General features: G+C 34.6%; 1 protein-coding gene across 3 annotated transcripts; it reads right to left on the reverse strand.

Annotated features, from left to right (window-relative positions):
• Positions 1 to 142: 142 nt before the first annotated feature.
• LOC117235941 (dual oxidase) lies at positions 143 to 16,706 on the reverse strand. 3 transcript variants are annotated; one of them, XM_033498438.1, is made up of 21 exons: positions 16,587 to 16,706; positions 16,324 to 16,519; positions 14,813 to 14,893; positions 12,956 to 13,117; positions 9,716 to 9,903; positions 8,409 to 8,613; positions 8,169 to 8,335; positions 7,174 to 7,410; positions 6,242 to 6,687; positions 5,778 to 5,979; positions 4,940 to 5,266; positions 3,909 to 4,133; positions 3,575 to 3,793; positions 3,023 to 3,226; positions 2,627 to 2,939; positions 2,064 to 2,438; positions 1,761 to 1,978; positions 1,086 to 1,547; positions 827 to 982; positions 617 to 745; positions 143 to 457 (listed from the first exon to the last, which is right to left on the reverse strand). In XM_033498438.1, exons 2-21 carry the CDS (start codon positions 16,403 to 16,405, stop codon positions 329 to 331), a joined length of 4,527 nt encoding a protein of 1,508 aa, XP_033354329.1. In that variant the 5' UTR covers positions 16,406 to 16,519; positions 16,587 to 16,706; the 3' UTR covers positions 143 to 328. The 3 variants fall into 3 exon arrangements, with proteins under 3 accessions (XP_033354329.1, XP_033354330.1, XP_033354331.1); XM_033498439.1 differs by lacking the exons at positions 16,324 to 16,519; positions 16,587 to 16,706 and having other exon boundaries at positions 12,956 to 13,113; XM_033498440.1 differs by lacking the exons at positions 12,956 to 13,117; positions 14,813 to 14,893; positions 16,324 to 16,519; positions 16,587 to 16,706 and having other exon boundaries at positions 8,409 to 8,620; positions 9,716 to 9,894.
• Between the last annotated feature and the right edge of the window lie 1,025 nt (positions 16,707 to 17,731).

A 17,731-nucleotide genomic window follows, 5' to 3' on the forward strand; every position in this document is an offset into this window, starting at 1 on the left:
AAGAAGATATTAATTTAAAGAGATATGTAGGAGTTCCAGGATAATGAGCTTGAAAATCTTTTCACTCAGTTTGATCAGTCCTATTTATCAATGTCATATCACGCAATAGGGCTGACATTAATAATACTGACTTTATCATAAGTAAATTGAAGAAACAAATATTCTTTCATTCTTTTGTAATCATAAATAAGAAATATAATATTTGTTATATAAATAAGGCATGCGCGTACGCGCATAAATATGTACACTCGATAGAATTGCACGAGATTCACGATAGAGTCCATCGTTTTTCTTCTTCTACTCTTTTCTTGAAATGATATCAACTAGACTAGCCGAAGTTTTCGAAGTGGTGAATGAAGTACGGCAGGCGTCGACCTTTATTCACTTCGTCGCAGGATGACATCACACTCTTCGTCAGAGGACGCGGTCCGCAGCTAAATACTCCTATCTTACTAACCTACGGCAACATTTTAATTAAAACAAATATTTAGATTAGTATATTTAATTTTTTAAATAATATTCATAACGTTTCATTTTAATTCGTGATAATTTATTTAATTTTAAGATTAAATATTCCAATGTGTATTAATTAAGCGAAAGTAATTCTAACACTTACGTAGCTATGCTTTTTCTGAACAAATTTTAGAAACGACGTCATATCGGGTCTACCAAAATGATTTATCGCTTTTAACCCAGTGAATATACTTTTCTTGGATAGCCTTTGGAAATGGTTCTCACAAATATACTGTAACAAAGAAATTTAATTCAATTCGTGTTCATATAATAAAAATGGAATTTCCCAAATTATAACTGTGCAATAACCTACCAACATGGTTGTGCGTAAATCGAATTTGTGGAAAAATTGCGTAATAAATATGTGAATTTCTAACACGTCCGTAACATCCTTCCTCTCGACATCTCTTAGTACATCGATGAACCATTCGAAATGTTTATGAGAAGGGCAAATCCAAAGGAAATAAACCTAAATTTAATAAAACGTAATAACATAAACATTATTAAATATTTATATTATGCAAAAATATCATTTTTTTTATCTGAATACGATAAAATTCAGTTATAATTACCTTCTTACAGGCAACTCCAGAGTATCTATTGGTAGAAGTTCCAAACACGAGATCGTTCAACATGGAGGCGTAGGGAGTGACACCAATGCCACCGCCAACCATCACAGCGACCTCGAACTTGTACCAATCTTGATTGCCACCACCGAACGGTCCTTCTATTCTTATTTTCGGGTGCTCGTCTTCCGGGTTATAATTACAGGGATCGAAGTAATTGCGCAATTTCCAAGTCCACGGTCCCTGCGCCTTAATGTGACACGAGAGAAAGTTCTCGTGTGGCGCAGAAGTCAAGGTGAACGAATGAAATTCGTTCGACCTAAATGCGGTACAAGAAAGACGAACCCATTGACCGGATAAATATTTCAAATTTGGTGGCCTGTAGAATTTGATTTTAATCACGTCTGAAGGTAGCAGTTCCGTTTCGATGATGTCCAGTGCCATACATTTGGTACGGAGACTCACCATCTTAAAAATAATAGTGTAATAATTAATAAGGAATTTATTAATTTAAAAAATATAAGATAATAATATAATAATTAATAGCAGTAATTATTATGTATGAAAATTGAAAAATAAATTATCACAAAGCACAGCTAGTTAATAGAAAAATTAGATGATAAAATTATAAATCTGAATAATAGAGTCAATAAAATACAATAGAATAATCACTCAATTTACCTTGTCTAGAGAATAAATAATGGCAGGGCCAACAAAGAAAATCCAAAATCGCGGAGAACCAGTCAAACGAGCCAAACCGTGTATCAAACACAATGCATATAGAACTACGTATAAGCTATGCGTGGACCAGAAAAATTTATACGCTTTTTGACGAATAGTTGGGTGAGCAAAGACAAAAATGATCGTCATTACAACGAATAGCAAGATCCCAGTTAAACCTGTAAAAATAATTTAGTGTTACTTAAAACATTTATATGATTATTAAGTAATTTGTAGTAAATAAAAATTAAGCTAAATATCTACCTGTTACTGTTCTAAAAAGCCAAAACGATATTGTCAACCGAGCATCGCTTGGGAAACTAAGTTCGCTGGTCAAACATCGAAGATGAGCTAATGGTTGAGTCGAGATATGATAAAAGTTCACCATGTGTCCCACTGTGTGCAAAACGGAGAAAAATAACGCAGTGCACGCAGCAATTTTATGAAATTGTATATGAGAATCAAGAGGAATGTATTGTTGAATAGAAAATTCTTTGAGCTTAGTCAAAAGATTGCGTGACATCGTTAGAAGGAGTAGGCAGTAACAAAAAGACAAGGCTGCTGCAGATCCTCTAGTTATGGCGATTCCGACTCCCATAATATGTCTCAAATCCGTGTGTTCAGCCATAAAGGAATAGTCTAAAATTTAGAACGACTCAATTATTTCCCTAGAAAATATATTCAGTATCTATGCATGTATTTATTATAGTTCCTTTTTTCAGAAAGCTGTTCAATTGCAAAGAAAAGTGTAAGTTAAAAAAAGAACTTATTACATGTTTGGACAGATTTGGTAGTCCTAGGTTTAAAATAACCAAAAAGGAACTTACAAATGAATCTTTCGACGAATAGAGCGATGGTTGTGACATAGAAAACAAATAAATAGAAAATATTTTGGCGATTTTCCTCGAGAAATGTCGAAACAGCGTCCCACTGTTTTTTAGCCCAGGTTTTCGAATCCTCTGGTGGAAGCTGATCTATATGGAAACTTGTCATACGAGCTACATTCGTCGATGTGTCGAGGAAATTCTGCTTCGCGCCTTTGCAATCGAGACCGATCGCAACGAAATCGCCTTTATACTCTTTCATCATCAGCTTGAAATCGTTGTACGTGAGGTAATCCTTTCTCTCGAGTCCGGCATCCTGAAAGAAACCATATTGGAGATGCAATCGATGTTCTGGATACGGATACTTTAACGATAGACATTTTGGAGCTGAAAGTTTACTTGAAACATTCCATCGATTAATTCTGTAACATGATCGTCTGATAGACTAGTTGTGCGTGCAATTTCTACCAAAGATCTGAGCATTTCTGATAACTCTTCTTTGTCAATGACTCCGTTACTGTCTTTGTCACACATGTCAAAGATTATTCTTAATTTGTCCTCGGTTTTCCCGCGTGAAAATAATAAAACAGTGTCCAAAAATTCCTAAAATGGATATATATGTTTTAGTTCCTTGATATATTATTAAAATAGATGAATTCTTAGCTTTTGGTTATTGCTTTTTAACTAATTAATATACTATTTTTAATCTTTAACGCTTAATTTTGAATACAAGTCTAAGCTAAAACTTTTTAATCTAAATTTTAATTAAATAATTGGTATAATTTAATAACATTATGTTTTCCTTAAACGAAAATGAGAAATTTATCAACCGAAAGCGCTAATTAGTCAAAGAAACTGTAACTTAAAATATATACAAAATATGTCGCACAAATATGTCGTACAAAGGTGTGAAACTTAAAAATTCCACTTCTAAAATTCAACACCTTTTACCTGAAACGAGATACGACCGTCCCTGTCTTTATCGACTATATTAAACATTTTCTTTACGAATACAGCGTCTGCACGCATTCCAAGCGCGCTCGCAAATTCGCTTTTAGAAAGCGACGTCCTCATCACGGTAACGACCTCACCGCTGTCGCTATCTTCGGATCGTCGTCGCCTTTCACCAGGTCGTAAACCGAACGTCAGGGCGTAAGCTTCCCTAAAGAACTGTCAGAAAAGGGAAAAACTAGCCTTACATAGTTTACAAAGCGGGAAGTGATACGTTGAAAGCTTTAAAAGGCGAAATAGGAGTCGATTTGAACTAAGAATACAAAAAAAGTACCTGCTCGAGTTTCTTTTGGCGGCGTTCCTTCGTTTCCGCTTTTGCAAGCATAATGTCCCTGCTTACTTGGGACAGAGTGAAGTGCTTCTTATGGGACGCCAGAAATGCCTCCAATTTCGCAATGAACTTTCTACGCGAGGCCAGCGAATCCAGTTCAAGGACAAGGTCGTAGTCTCGCGGTATCCGCAATAGAACCAACGCCTTACGATGACCATTCTCGTTTTCCTAAATAAATATCAATTAATGCGTTGTACAGAAGATTGTGCGAAGAACGCAAAATGTTAAGAACATTTTTAACATTAATTTTTGTTTGCCTAACGAAAAGAAAATGATAAGAAGGAGAATCCCTTGATTCTACGTAATAATAATATATAGAATGCTCTCTATTTCAGGCACGCTAGACCATTGTTAGTAAAATTATTTTTAATGAAATATATTTTATGCTTTTATAACTTAGAAAGTGTAGAAAAATAAATAGAATTTACAAATATTTTATTAATAACTACTTGAATATCAACATGTTGACTGAAACTCAACATAATAAATTGATTACTCTCGTGATATTTAAGTTTTGTAAAATACTATATTGTAGAAAAATGATTAATTCCTGAATAAACGTACTTTCTACTATACAATATTTGAATTCTTCAGTCAACTACATTCTTCTTATATTAATTATTTTAAAAAATTTAGCAATCTAATTCATTAATGAATCACGGTAATGACACTATACTACAGTAAGACATTGCCCTAATCATACTAACAATAACCAGCGTAATTCCATCTTATGAAGCAAGAAACATTTTTAAACGCACGAAAGCGTGGAATTACATGGGTTTCGCATATCAACTCGGCCCGTTGAAATCGGTGAGCCAAACCAGAGAACCAGTCTCTACAAATTTTCATGTGTTTAATTCACCTGTTCCCTTTGTAAAACTCTATACAATATTACACAATTACGAAGTTTCAGCCAAGATTTCTTGATTGGATTCTCCTTCCAAAAGTAAAACGTAAAAGTTTGCTGCAATCACCTGCGATTCTTCTATCGTGACCGTGTTCACGTCGCAGAAATCGAATGTGCGCAGTTTCTCTCCCTTGCGATCGACGATGTGCAGAGCCGCTTCCGGCCCGAATTTCACCTTGACCAGACGACGATGGTTCGCGTGTAACCACTCTCGTACGATCATTTTGTCCACACAGATTTTGCCATCTTTCCTTTTTTGTATCGCTTCTTGGAGAATTTTTAGACGTCTTCTTCGTCGGTTTTGCAGCTTGACCAGACCATAACCGGCGCCAGCGCAAAGAATCGGAACGAAACCGAGAAAAACACAGGCGTATATGTACACCAGCTCACTTCCCTGTAATGGAGTAGATGTACATAGTTTTCAGAGTTTGTACATATAGGGTAACATGAGGAAAACGTGAAGTTCCAGGAAGATAGTTTGTTACGTAATGTTGTATAATAGACCGCCGCTGGAAGAGATATCGTGAGGTTTTGAAATTGGTTAAACTGGTTATCGTTTCAAGAAATGCGATTTGAGATACATATGTAACAGAAGGACTATACGATGTCGATTTGGCATTGTCTCTTCTTTGTAGTACTGCCTACTCATTTGACTTATTTTAATTTAGCTCATTCAACACCGCCTACGCTCTTTAAGTTCTTGTGTTTCAATTACATTTTTGGTTCAAAAAATAAAAGACTCTTTCATTTTAAAAGACATACTTTTAAAAGCGGATTTTAGAAATGACTTTTGTAACATGAAATTCAAAATGCTTCTATATTTAGGGTGCATACGGTTGTACGTGCAGTTATATCGATTAACACTTTAATTATCTCTTCCACCAATGATAATGAATAATAATTACTTCGAAATAGTCGTAACGTTGCAGTGGAACACAGGGTTCCAGCATTGTCGAGTTGAGTTGGTAAGGCTGAGGACATGGATCTCCTTCTTCCCAGTTGAACACACTTCTTTGAATGGCGTCTGCTGGTATTCCTGTCGCGTTTACTATTACGTCCCACAGAGTTACCCGACGAATATCTGCTATTTCACTTTTTGTGAAGATTCTAAAAAATAAAATATAATATAAATGTTAGTGCACAATATTACTTTTGAAATTTATTTTAGAAATTTTTATATAAGCAACTAATTAATAATTTGGTATCGTTATCTTACTACTATTAATTTTTTCTTTCAATAAATTGTAAATGGAACAAAATTTTATTATATACTTTCTAAACTTCCTGAATTTTAAAAATTTGATGCCACGTATGATGCTACACCTTTAAATTCAATATAATACCTATCAATGCTAGCATCACCACTTACCCATTTTCTTCATTTTCGAACCAAAATCTATCAGAATCTCTCAAGCGAAGAAACTGTTCTTTAATTACAGCTGAAAAGAGTTCTCCAGGGCCGGCACTGGATTCCAACATTCCACCAACGTAAACGTCCACATTGTTTAGATTATTCGAATGAATTTCTACTAACGTACGCAGTAGCGAAGGGTTTTTATTGAATAATTCCGGATTGATTTCGTTCCAAGTTTTCTTACGAGGTAGCTTGAAATGTGCCCTGGCTGTATTGTAATCTGGAAGCCCGTTGTCCCTTCCTCGCATGATGTTCAAAGCACCTAAATCGCGTCTTGAGAATTCCATAGGTCCGAATAAATTATTTCTAATGTCAGTGCCAAGGAGATTATCCTCTTTCTCTGCTATTTGCGATGTCATGCCCATGAGGAGTTCCTCGATCGTGCTGTTAGTTAAAACTTCCTAAGAATATAGAAACATAACTTTATCTAAGTTAAATGGAATTACATTTAAATTAATTAAAACGTAAAAGTAAGATATTAAAAGCTGGAATATTAGAATTATTAGAAGATATCTAGAATATATTAGGTTATATCAAAAGTTTCTTTCGTTTTATAAGGAAATAATAGATGCACAACATTTTTTATTTCATATTATTTTGTTGTATTATGTATGATCCGTTTTGTTCTAACTGTAGAACAAAAAATAGAATAAAAAGATACGTAGAACTAACTGTAGAACAAAATAGATCAGACATCATTCAGTAAAATAATGTAAAATAAAAAATGTTGTGGGAAACCTAATATATTTGAAATTATTAGAAATATAAATTTATCAATTATTGGAAGTTATTGAATATTTACTGGAAATTGAAATTATATTCACAATTAATATATAGAAATATAATCTATATCTAATATAAACTATTTGTTTTTAAACACCACTTGCATTGGAGTCCCACCAAGTGGAGCAAAGTCTAATCGCAGGTTGATCGGTATTAGTTCTTCTATATTCGCAATTTTCATTTCGACGATATAATCCTGGCGGTATCAACGTGTGTCCATATCGAAAAGCTGCGCTCTGGAATATGTGACTGATTCCAGGATGTAAATCTGGCTTGTATCCTGTATACGTTGGAGGATCTTCATTAAGAAGTATTGGAATATATTCGTATAAGATGATATTCTGCAATTTAAAAAGAAAAAGTTAATATCTGTTCGCGACAAATTCTCTATTTAGTCTACAAATTCGAATTGCAGAAAAACAGGATTACTTCCGAATTTTATTATATTCGTAAAAAGTAACAAGTAATGAAGTAAATAAACAGTATAGTATAATATGGTTAAACGATATAAAGACGATACTCGTAGATTTCATAAAGGATTACAGTTGGTAAGTTCGTATTAATTCTTCAAGTAGTATGAAATTAGTACATCGTGTATACCGAGTTACAGTAACGGTGTACAATTACACGACAATGATATAGCATTACTTGTAACGACGACAACGGAGTGACAATTTATGGATAGAAAGTATATGTTACATCTGTATTTTGTTGTGATTAAGTTAGGTACTTAATATGTAATCGAATTAATTAATGTGTATATCGAATATGGAGATGCTGATCATCTTTATGAATTTATGTTGAATAGCAATCCGTGTAATTATGAGAAAATTCCATTAGATTGTAGATAATACAACAGATATAAGATGATACGAGTTGCTTTAAGTAAATGAATTCATCGTTATATAAAATAATATTTCTAATTTGTATGTATATTAAAGTTTGAAAAATATGTATCTTATTTTTCAATAATAATCTATAATAAAACGATAGGTCAGTCGACAGTTTGCGATTTATATCAAAGTTATCCAACTAGATAAATCTATAATAAATAGGTGGCCACACAAATTTAATAATTATTTAAATACAATAAACAAACCTGAAGCGTTCCTATAACAACACGTCTCGCCTTCTGAAAAATATCTTCGTCAGACATATTTGGATTCTCCAGTTGTATTCGTGCAGCAATCACATTATGCCACCGATAAAACAATATTCCAAGAGCCAGTAACGGAGGATGCTGATTCGTTCGTGGATCTCCGAGAACTGAATACGATTTGTCAGAATGAAACAAATTTTTGAAATCGTCACGTACAATGATAAAAGATATTGAACTCACGATAAAGACGTTCCGGACTGAGCATTCTCATAACGTGTGGAACAGCATGATTAAAAAGTGGAGCACGCATTGTATTCCTCACAGGAAATTTCCTGGTAGGCTCCATAAGGAGGCTGCCGTTTTTGAAAGACCTCATGGTGTTCGCCCATGCTTCGCTGCTCGAATAAATGAAGCTACCGTCGATCCAACTCGTCACTTTGTTTATCTGCAACCTCACGTATTCAGAGCTACTTTTCACGATTTATTTCCCAATATCTGAATAATCTTTGATAATAGAAATCCGTTCTATATTTCAAGCTCCGAAAGTTTTATGTTACGCAAATGTTTATTTTCGACATATTTTATATATGGGAATTATATATTTTATATTTGAAAATTACATATTTTATAAAATTTTACCAATTTTTTAATATTTCTAAACCCCGAAAATCATATGTTGGAAGATTACATATTTCCGTTAAACTTTATATTCGGAAATGATATATTTTACGAAAATTTTATATTTAAATATTATTAAATTATAAATAATGCCATTTTTCGGTACGTCTATATACGCCTTTTCGTGACAAAATCCATTAATTTAAGTTTAATCGTCGAAAAAATAGCATTAGTTATGGAATTATCTAATATATACGTATATGAATTTACGCGTAAAAAGTAATGAAATAAACGAGAAATTATGGTAGGTATACAAGTTTTCTGTGTCTCGTACGTGACACGGTTTCTCGTGAAAAATGTTCAATACGCTTTACCCGGTGGCGCAATAATAAGATACGCTGAAAAGAAGCGCAAGAAACAACTTGCGGAGCTCTTAATGACCACTACTTTCTCTATCATTATGAATAAAGTTAATATCCATCAAATTTAATATTTCTTTTTTACTTTTATTAAAACGATCGAACTTTCTCAAATATAAATTTAAATTTTCGAATACAATTCAACTTCCGAAACTCGAGTCTAAATTAAATTCAGATCCTATTACGTTCAAATTAAATTCAAATACAATTTAAGTCAAATTCAAATTAGATACAAACGTTCCACCTAAATTGAAATTCGAAACTATTTCTATATTACCAGTCGAAAATCCCTCAAAATACACAACGTATTCTTATATTTGGTAATTATCATATATAGTTAAATATCATTACATTTATTCTATATTATACTATACGTTCCCAAGAATACCACAAGGCAACCTCGCCTTCCAATGTTCAACCAAAGTTCAACGACGCAGATCATTCACATATTCCCATCTATCAATATATAAATCAGGTGAATAAATAAAATCGGGTAAAGCAAGAAATTACCTGTTCACGTGGACTATTAGGGCTGTGTCCGGTTTGCCGATCATAATCCGCCCGACGGAAGGGAATGTACTTGTTACCTTGGCACTCCTTGTCGAAAACCGGATCGCATTTGTCCACGTCGATTCGATGGTACTCTATGGGGCAGCCACTTTCGCTGGCCATGATTATCTCCGACGTGACCAGTTGCCCTGAAATGGTTCCATACGCAGGTTCGATGAAGAGCGATCGAGGTTCTACTTCTCAAGGAAGCGGTTGCAACGCGCAACCGGTTCTCGAAGGATCACTTTTTCCCCTTTGGTCGCTTCCGTTGTCGAGTTTCGCCGCAAATACCAATCGACACGGATGGAATTCAGGGGAGTGTTCCAGTTTTTGCATTTCTTTCAAGAATCCACAGCACTTTCCTTTGCTCTGGTTCCACGACGTTTGTTAATTCCGGTTTAAGCAACGGTTTTTGGGACAAAATTGAGAACGTGAGACCGAACACGTTCGCTTCAAATTATTGGCCAATTGACTGCTTCGGATTTGGAATTTTTAAGTTTAATCTAATTAGAATTCCGACTTTGCTTCGTTCGAATTAAATCAATTGAATTCAGATCGAATTATTGGGAAACCTAAAGCATTTTGTAATTCTGGTTTTCTATTGAAAATAACGAACCAGAAGACACCGGACGAAAAGAGAAATCGAGTCGCTTGGATACCAGCTCGTTACAGGAAATAGAAGACAGCAACATATGTACGATGATTCGTAATAGAAGATATTTCCAAAAGCTGTGATACGACGATGGAAACAGAGCAACAAACTTCATACATACAGCGAGACGAACAAAAGAATTAAGGATATAACGGCAATAGGACCATTAAATGTACCATTGTCGATAGAAAGAATTATCGTATAGGTAAGATTAGCTGGCAAACTAGGTTGGACAACGACGATAAGACAAGGAATGAAATATAAAATAGAAGAGAACCTACCATGTTAACTGTATAACACCAGAAGTAGAAAATCGAAAACACATACTAAACGAGTACACAATAAGATATACAGAAATCAGACTAATTACGCTAAGAAATAAGGGACGGAGAGAAATATAATAATACTAATTCTGGTTTTCTTCGCTTAAATTCGCTTCCCTTTGAATTCTAATTTTCTTAATTTAATTTAATTATAATGCTGAATTTCCTAATTCGATTTGCTTCAATTCATTTTTCTTCGAACTTTTGAGGAATCGTTTCTCTTTAAGCGCGTTTGTTGTAACGAAATTTGATTTAATGAAACACACATTGGATCGTCTGGAAATTTTCCTGGATGTTTCTTTTGAGTGCTGATTTTCTTAATTTAATTCAATTGGCTATCCAAGGTTCATCTCTGCAATATATACTACGTTCGTTGCGTACTAATTTAGTATTCTATATACACTTTACTTAATTTCCTTTATCGTTAGACATATCCTTTTCCTTCATTTGTAACTGATAATTCTACACGCGTAACTAATTTAGAAAAATTACTTTCGCTACGGTTTCATAAATGTACATATACATAATAAGATATTGAAATATAGAAAAATTTGTTATTTTTGCTACTTCTACGTATTTAAGCTTTGGGTTATTATGTAAATATATTGAAGGATAATTCCATGTAAGTACATATGCCGATAAATTATAATGCGGCAAGTTTCTAAGAAAAACGTCTGGTACTTGTATGCCATTATTAATCTGTCTGTTCATTAATAGTTCCATACTGAATTGATACTTAATTGATAAGAGAAACAATGAACATAATAACGACATGATGCATGCGCATATCGCTATATAATTTTTCACAGAGAAATCTAAGTGAAATGGAAATTTAAATGCACGTGTGCTTGATGAATTTCAGAAATTCATATCATCGAAAGTCTTTTACGAATACATTTTTATATCTTTTACAGTATCATTAAACATTCAACGAAACCTTTTCGCACATATTGCAAAAATTTGACTCAAATTTAATAAAATTGCTACTTTTATTAGTAGACTACGAACGTGTATACATTTCTGACAAAAATTAAACTTGAAAAAATGTATAGGATGCACGTAATGTACAAAACTGTACGAAATATCCAAAATATGGTGTCTATAACATTATTTGCATGGAACAGGAGAAACAAATTTTTATTTAAGCTCTATTTCTCCAGAACATCTCTAATTTCTAATTTGATTTAATGAAAATAATTGCCAATTTTATTTATTGGTTGTAACAATCCTTAAAACTAAATTAAATACGAATCAATTATTCAATACCTATTTTCAATAATTCTCGGTTCAACGTGAACCACACTTCATTATACGTTACACAGAATATTTTACCGTGAAAAGTGGATCAAAAAGTTCTCTGCACCTCGTGATACTCGTTTCTATTCCGACACCCGGACACCTTACTGTTTGCGCAACAACGTGCACAGATATTCGAATGCGTGCACCGTCAGCCATGGTAATTCTACATGCTATTCTATCATTACCTGATTCATTCGAAATATCTCCGAGTGACAATTTTCTTGTATGACGACATTATTATTAAATCATGTTGATTTTTCCGATACTTGGAATTAAAGAGAAATAATTCAAAATTTCTTTAGAAATTGTTGGGATTTCTCTTCGAAAGAGATAAACGAAAGATACTTTACATTTTGTTCTTTATCGAAATACTAGCAATTTGATCATTTTCGTGAGATCGAAGAGAAATAAATTTACAATTTCTATAAAGACCTTTGAAATTTTTTTTCACGATAGGTAAACGAAAAAAGATACTTTAAATGCCGTAATTTTGGTTCTTTGTTAGAATGCTAATAATGTAATAATTTTCTCGTAAATTTGTCTAGGTTTATCCTGATTGAGTCATCGATGCTAATGCAGTAAATGTAAAACGATCTTATTGGATTGTTTAGTCTACAGACTTCGCTGCTATGATGAAATTCTTGTTAATTTCTTTGATTAGGCAAAGAAGATCGAGGAATAGATAGCGTGAAATAATAAATAAACCGTTTCCTTTTATCGAATCTATTATAGAATTATTTTCTGGTGAATGAATATTTTTTTGCGTTTTTTTTTTTTTTTTTTTGGACGTTAATTATAATTTAGTTTTTACGTTTATCTGTACTTATTTCGCCTCAATCGATGAACAATGATTAATACACTTCGTGAAATTAAATGACAATTAATATGCACTGTTTAAAATGATCAAAAACGTTGACATGTTCTTACCGAAGAAGGCAAATAATGCTGTCCTATTTTTGACGGATGGCAGACCATCGTCACCTTGCATGAAAAGCTGACTGAGCTTCCTCGGAGATGGCCTATCCTGGCCAGCCAACATGTAAACCCCATCGGAATATGCTGCTGGCATCTTTCGTATCAGCCTGCTGTCTACGGATGTACAAAGCGTGTTAAGAGCGACATGATCTGATAATCAATTCCTTTCTTTTTCTAATTATTTATTACAAAGCATCGTCGTTCAGCACTTTCGCTAAATCTTTTCTCTTTTGGAATAATATTTCCCCTGTTATCTGGGGTTATTTAAAAAGTCTTCGATATCGATGGATCATAGTTATAGCCATGGACAATTGCATCATTTAATTTGTATTTTCACTGAATATTTCACAGGCAAAGTGTTATTAATGGCATCTTTTACATAAAACACAGAACAATGATTAAAGTGAAATACTTAAAAATTGAAAGACTAAATGCCATTTTTATAGTAACTTTTGATTACGAATTGAATTCATTACAACGTTGCCCGAGGAAATTATCTTTCCTAAAACTCATAATTTCTCAGCTCAACTTATAATACGATGCGTATTTTTCTTCCTCTGAGTTTCCTCAACTCTCTATTAGGTAAATAGCTTAATCCAAACTAGTATAACTTATTTACGATCTAACGATAATAACTATTGAAAGTTAAATAAGCGTATACCTTATATTTTAATTATTTTAATGCTGTGAAAGAACTGTAGAACCGAATCAAAAATCCACTATTCCGTTATTCTTTTCTTACTCTATTAGCACAAACGATGAACTCCGTACGACATTATACGTTTGACTAAATCATTAGCGTTCTGTAAGGAAGTACATAGATAGTTAACACGCAGGAAAGAACACTTTATAAGATATGGTGTCATTTAAACAAGGCAGAAAATTAGCGTAAAAAACGTAACAAACATTTAAAGCGTAAAATGAAAGATTCTGTTGGTATAAAAAAACAAATGTCGCTGACAGGATTCATTCGTAACTTAATTATTCCTTTTTCTAGACAGATAAAAAGAGAATGATCTCGTAGATTTTAGTCTTTTTAATGGATATGTATTATTTTCAAAGTATCGTTAGTAGCAATGTCGTTCATGTTGAATAGAATACATCAATGTTAGTATAATAATCGAGGGGCGGCGATTTTCATGTTTAAAGAACCATAACATTTCTGTCGGCAGAGCTGATTACGTCTTTCACGGTGCTAAAGTTTTTGCTGGCCATTTTATACCAGCCTATATTGAAACAAAATAGCGACTTTTTTCGCCTTTCACTCTACGCGCCATTGGCTTTGCACGCCATTGCAATTCGAGCCGCATCACAATGTCAACAAAAAATATTTGCAACTACAATTCTCTTCTTTCTCTGTTTAAATTATAACAATTTCCATGTTGTAATGCAAATTTAATAATCGTACAGATGTAACAACGTACAGGTGAATATTAATGAAAAGCTAGGGAAAATTACTGAAAATTTGTTCCATCTCACTGTCCCCGATTTCTATCAAACATTAAATTGTATCATTTAATTATAACAAAACAATATATAATCATAAAGCAGTTTCTTTACATTCCAAACCTCCTATCTTCCTCGCAGTTTACCAATATTTCTCAATATTCCATTATCAATATTTTATCAATATCTTCTTAAAAGTATTCTTACGATATTCTTCTAAAAGACAATTTTTCCCTAATTTGAGCCTGTCCTACTGCATAATAACGATCTGATCCTATTCTACTGTGAATGCAACTTGTTTACAGAGAAACAGATTTAAACAGAGTAACAAGACAACGAAGCAATAGTATTTGAACTACTTGCCGATCGATCCCCAATCAGGATGAGCCAGATTGTTGTACCATCCATCGTACCTTTGTTTATCCGCATAGCTATGCGCAACTCCTGTAAGAAACAACAAGAAAACATTTTCTAAGATCATAATGAACAAGAAAGCGTCGAATTGCATCGAGAAATGCAGTCTTCTTTCGACGAAATGAAAGTTTTCTAATGTTAAAAGTAAGTGTCACGAGAGGATCCAAGAAGAGACATCAATAAAGTGGAAATCTTTAACTACTCGTAGATGGATCGGATCGTGTACGATGAATTCAAAGGCATGCATTGCGTTATACATCTATGGATCGTTTCTTGGAATTATGAATATATTTTTTCAAAACTAAATGAAACAAATTTCGAGCGAGTTCTGTTTCGATTACTTTTTTGATATTTCGGGGCATGATCATTCAGTTCATTTATTGAAATCGTGAACTTTTTTTTAGGAAAGATTCAGAATCTTTCAAACGAGATCTGCTTCGATTATTTTTGTGATCCTTCAGTTCATTTTTTGGAATCATGAACTTATTTAGAAATATTGAAAATTCTTTGGAGGCGTTCAATCGTCTTTGCCTGTTATTGTTTATAAAGTTCCTAATTTAGAATCGTTTTTGGAATCTTTTAGGAAAGAAACAAAATTTTTCAAACAAGATCTGGCTCCCTCGACCATTTTTAGGATTGCTCGTGGAGTGGTTCGATTAGGTGTATCACGGATAAAAGATAATCGATCAGTCAGTCAACTATGCACGTAAATTATTCGTTAGAGATTAGGGGGAGATTTAATTTATGATCAACCAAGTTGTACATTTATCGAGAAACGAATGTAGAATTAATTTTAAAGCTCTTTCATAGAGGGAATAAGCCAATTAAATTGTAATGACCTTAAGAAACAAAAAAGAGTAGAATTAACAAGGTGAAGTAAGACTCAGATCTAATTTGGTTGAGGCTTCTGTTACACAGTACTCAAATTAACTAAATTAACGTGATTTGATTACTAAATTATTAAAATCACAAGGGAGGCACTTGTTTACAAAACTATATACAATTTGCATTTTTCTTTAAAAACCATAAATTCTTTACGCCTTAAAAATTATTCGGTCATGTGATACTTTATCCAAAGTCATACTCATCCATAAATTCCATTCTCAAAGTTACCATAATCATCCATAACCATTTATGTACCTCATTAAACCCACTATTTATATCATTTCCAGACAATCTTAATTATGAATCAGTTTCAGCAATCAATTCAAAACTCTCAGCTACCTCTATGGATCAATATTTATACCTTACTTTAAAACAAACTCATTCCTGATATCGGAGATCAAGAAACACTCCACTGGTTCTCGCAACTATAAAATAGCAAAATGAAATCTCCTCGATTGGAACATCATTGCTCCACATTTTCACTTTCGGTACACTTTCGTCGCTCCAAGTTCGCTCGAGCGGATAAAGGAATCGCGCGCGTGCAGCGATCTAGCATCATAAGGTAAGAGTCGTACCGGTTCCAGCAGGCAGGATGATCAAAAGCAGCCAGACTAGCAGGTCGATCCATGTCGAATCTGGTGGTCGTCGTCGTGTCATCGTCAGCGTAACAACACGCACCCGTGCATTTCTTTCAACGATTGATCACCACTTTGTTTCTCTCTTGGCGCACAAAAACTGCCGCACTACTCGATGCTTTCTGTTCAGAGTCGACTGCGGGAATGCATGCTTCGTATGAAATATCCTCCGGCTCTGTATAACGAACCGCTTGTGTACTTACTATCTATTCAAAGGAGGGATGGCTACAAGGAAGGCGTGCAAGGTGACACACACTTCGGTACGCGACAAGCTGACTCGAACGTTATCCAATTTTTGGACATATACTGTACAAAAAAAGAAAGAGATATCAAAACAACGGAGATCAACGAAAAGACACTTTCTGTATAAAGGATGGAGGCACAGTGAGGTCGTAGCCGGGCCACCACGGAGAATAGAGACAACACGTGCGACACACGGGCGAAAGAAAAAGAATCGAGGTCCGTTCTCTGGCTCTCAGGGTATGCCTCGTGTCTGGCGGCTTCGAAGCAGGATTCCCCCCACCCTCGAGGACGTTGGTGAGCGAGGGTATACCTCATACTCGAGTGGTTTGGGCCAAGAGCGCTCAGCCTGTGTTCGCTGTATGTCGTGTTGCCGTTCTTGGATACGCGGTGAAAGTCGCCGGCCTATTTGTTTCGTTACCGCGAACGCGCCTCTGTCTTTCTTTCTCTTTCCTTCTCCGTATACATTGTGCATATCTTTCTTTCCCTCTTTCTCTCTCTCCTTCGTTCACCAACACGTTCTGTCTTATTGCTCTCCTCACTGCTCCTCCACGCTCGCTTCGCGTCTCTTTCGTCCTCGTCGTCTCCACGCCTCTCGTCACCGTTCGTTCACCGTATACAACATCGGGACGTATAACGAAGACGACGTCACCGCAGGCACAGGCCTAGTTTTCGAGTCCGCGGCACCGATTACCCAAGGCGAAACCTCTCTCGGTTCTCCGACCTGAAGTTTCAAGGTCGATGACGGGACGTCTCAGGCTACGGACACCGGCAGAGAACATCCTGGCAGCCGGTGATGGCAACGTTTAGCAGGAATTCGTTCGCGTTCCGCGTTCTGTTCCTCTGATTCCGGACGCTGAAAATTGAGAACGGGTAGAGGGCATCATGCGTGACCTTGACACAAGGATATTGCTCGATTATGAAGTAAGTGGTTTGACGTAGTGGTATCTCTATGATACAGACATAATATAGTAGTTCCAGTGTTAAGTAGTTTAAAGTATTTTGCAATTAGACTTCTATAATACACAGTATAGTATAGTAGTTTGGTATTCGTAGATATATACTGTATTACAAGATCTGAAGTGTCTTGAAATATATAGTACTTCTA

Source organism: Bombus vosnesenskii, unplaced genomic scaffold (genome assembly GCF_011952255.1).
Source record: "Bombus vosnesenskii isolate JDL3184/JDL3185 unplaced genomic scaffold, Bvos_JDL3184-5_v1.1 scf7180000013334, whole genome shotgun sequence".
Classification (NCBI taxonomy): domain Eukaryota; kingdom Metazoa; phylum Arthropoda; class Insecta; order Hymenoptera; family Apidae; genus Bombus; species Bombus vosnesenskii.

What these genes read in the sequence shown, in the direction of transcription:
- LOC117235941 (XM_033498438.1), bottom strand. Translation starts at nt 16,405, where the DNA reads ATGACACGACGACGACCACCAGATTCGACATGGATCGACCTGCTAGTC. An exon ending in TTATTTATTCTCTAGACAAG is followed by an intron (nt 1,548 to 1,760) that starts GTAAATTGAGTG and finishes ATTATTTTTAAG; the next exon opens with ATGGTGAGTCTCCGTACCAA. An exon ending in ATTTACGCACAACCATGTTG is followed by an intron (nt 746 to 826) that starts GTAGGTTATTGC and finishes TCTTTGTTACAG; the next exon opens with TATATTTGTGAGAACCATTT.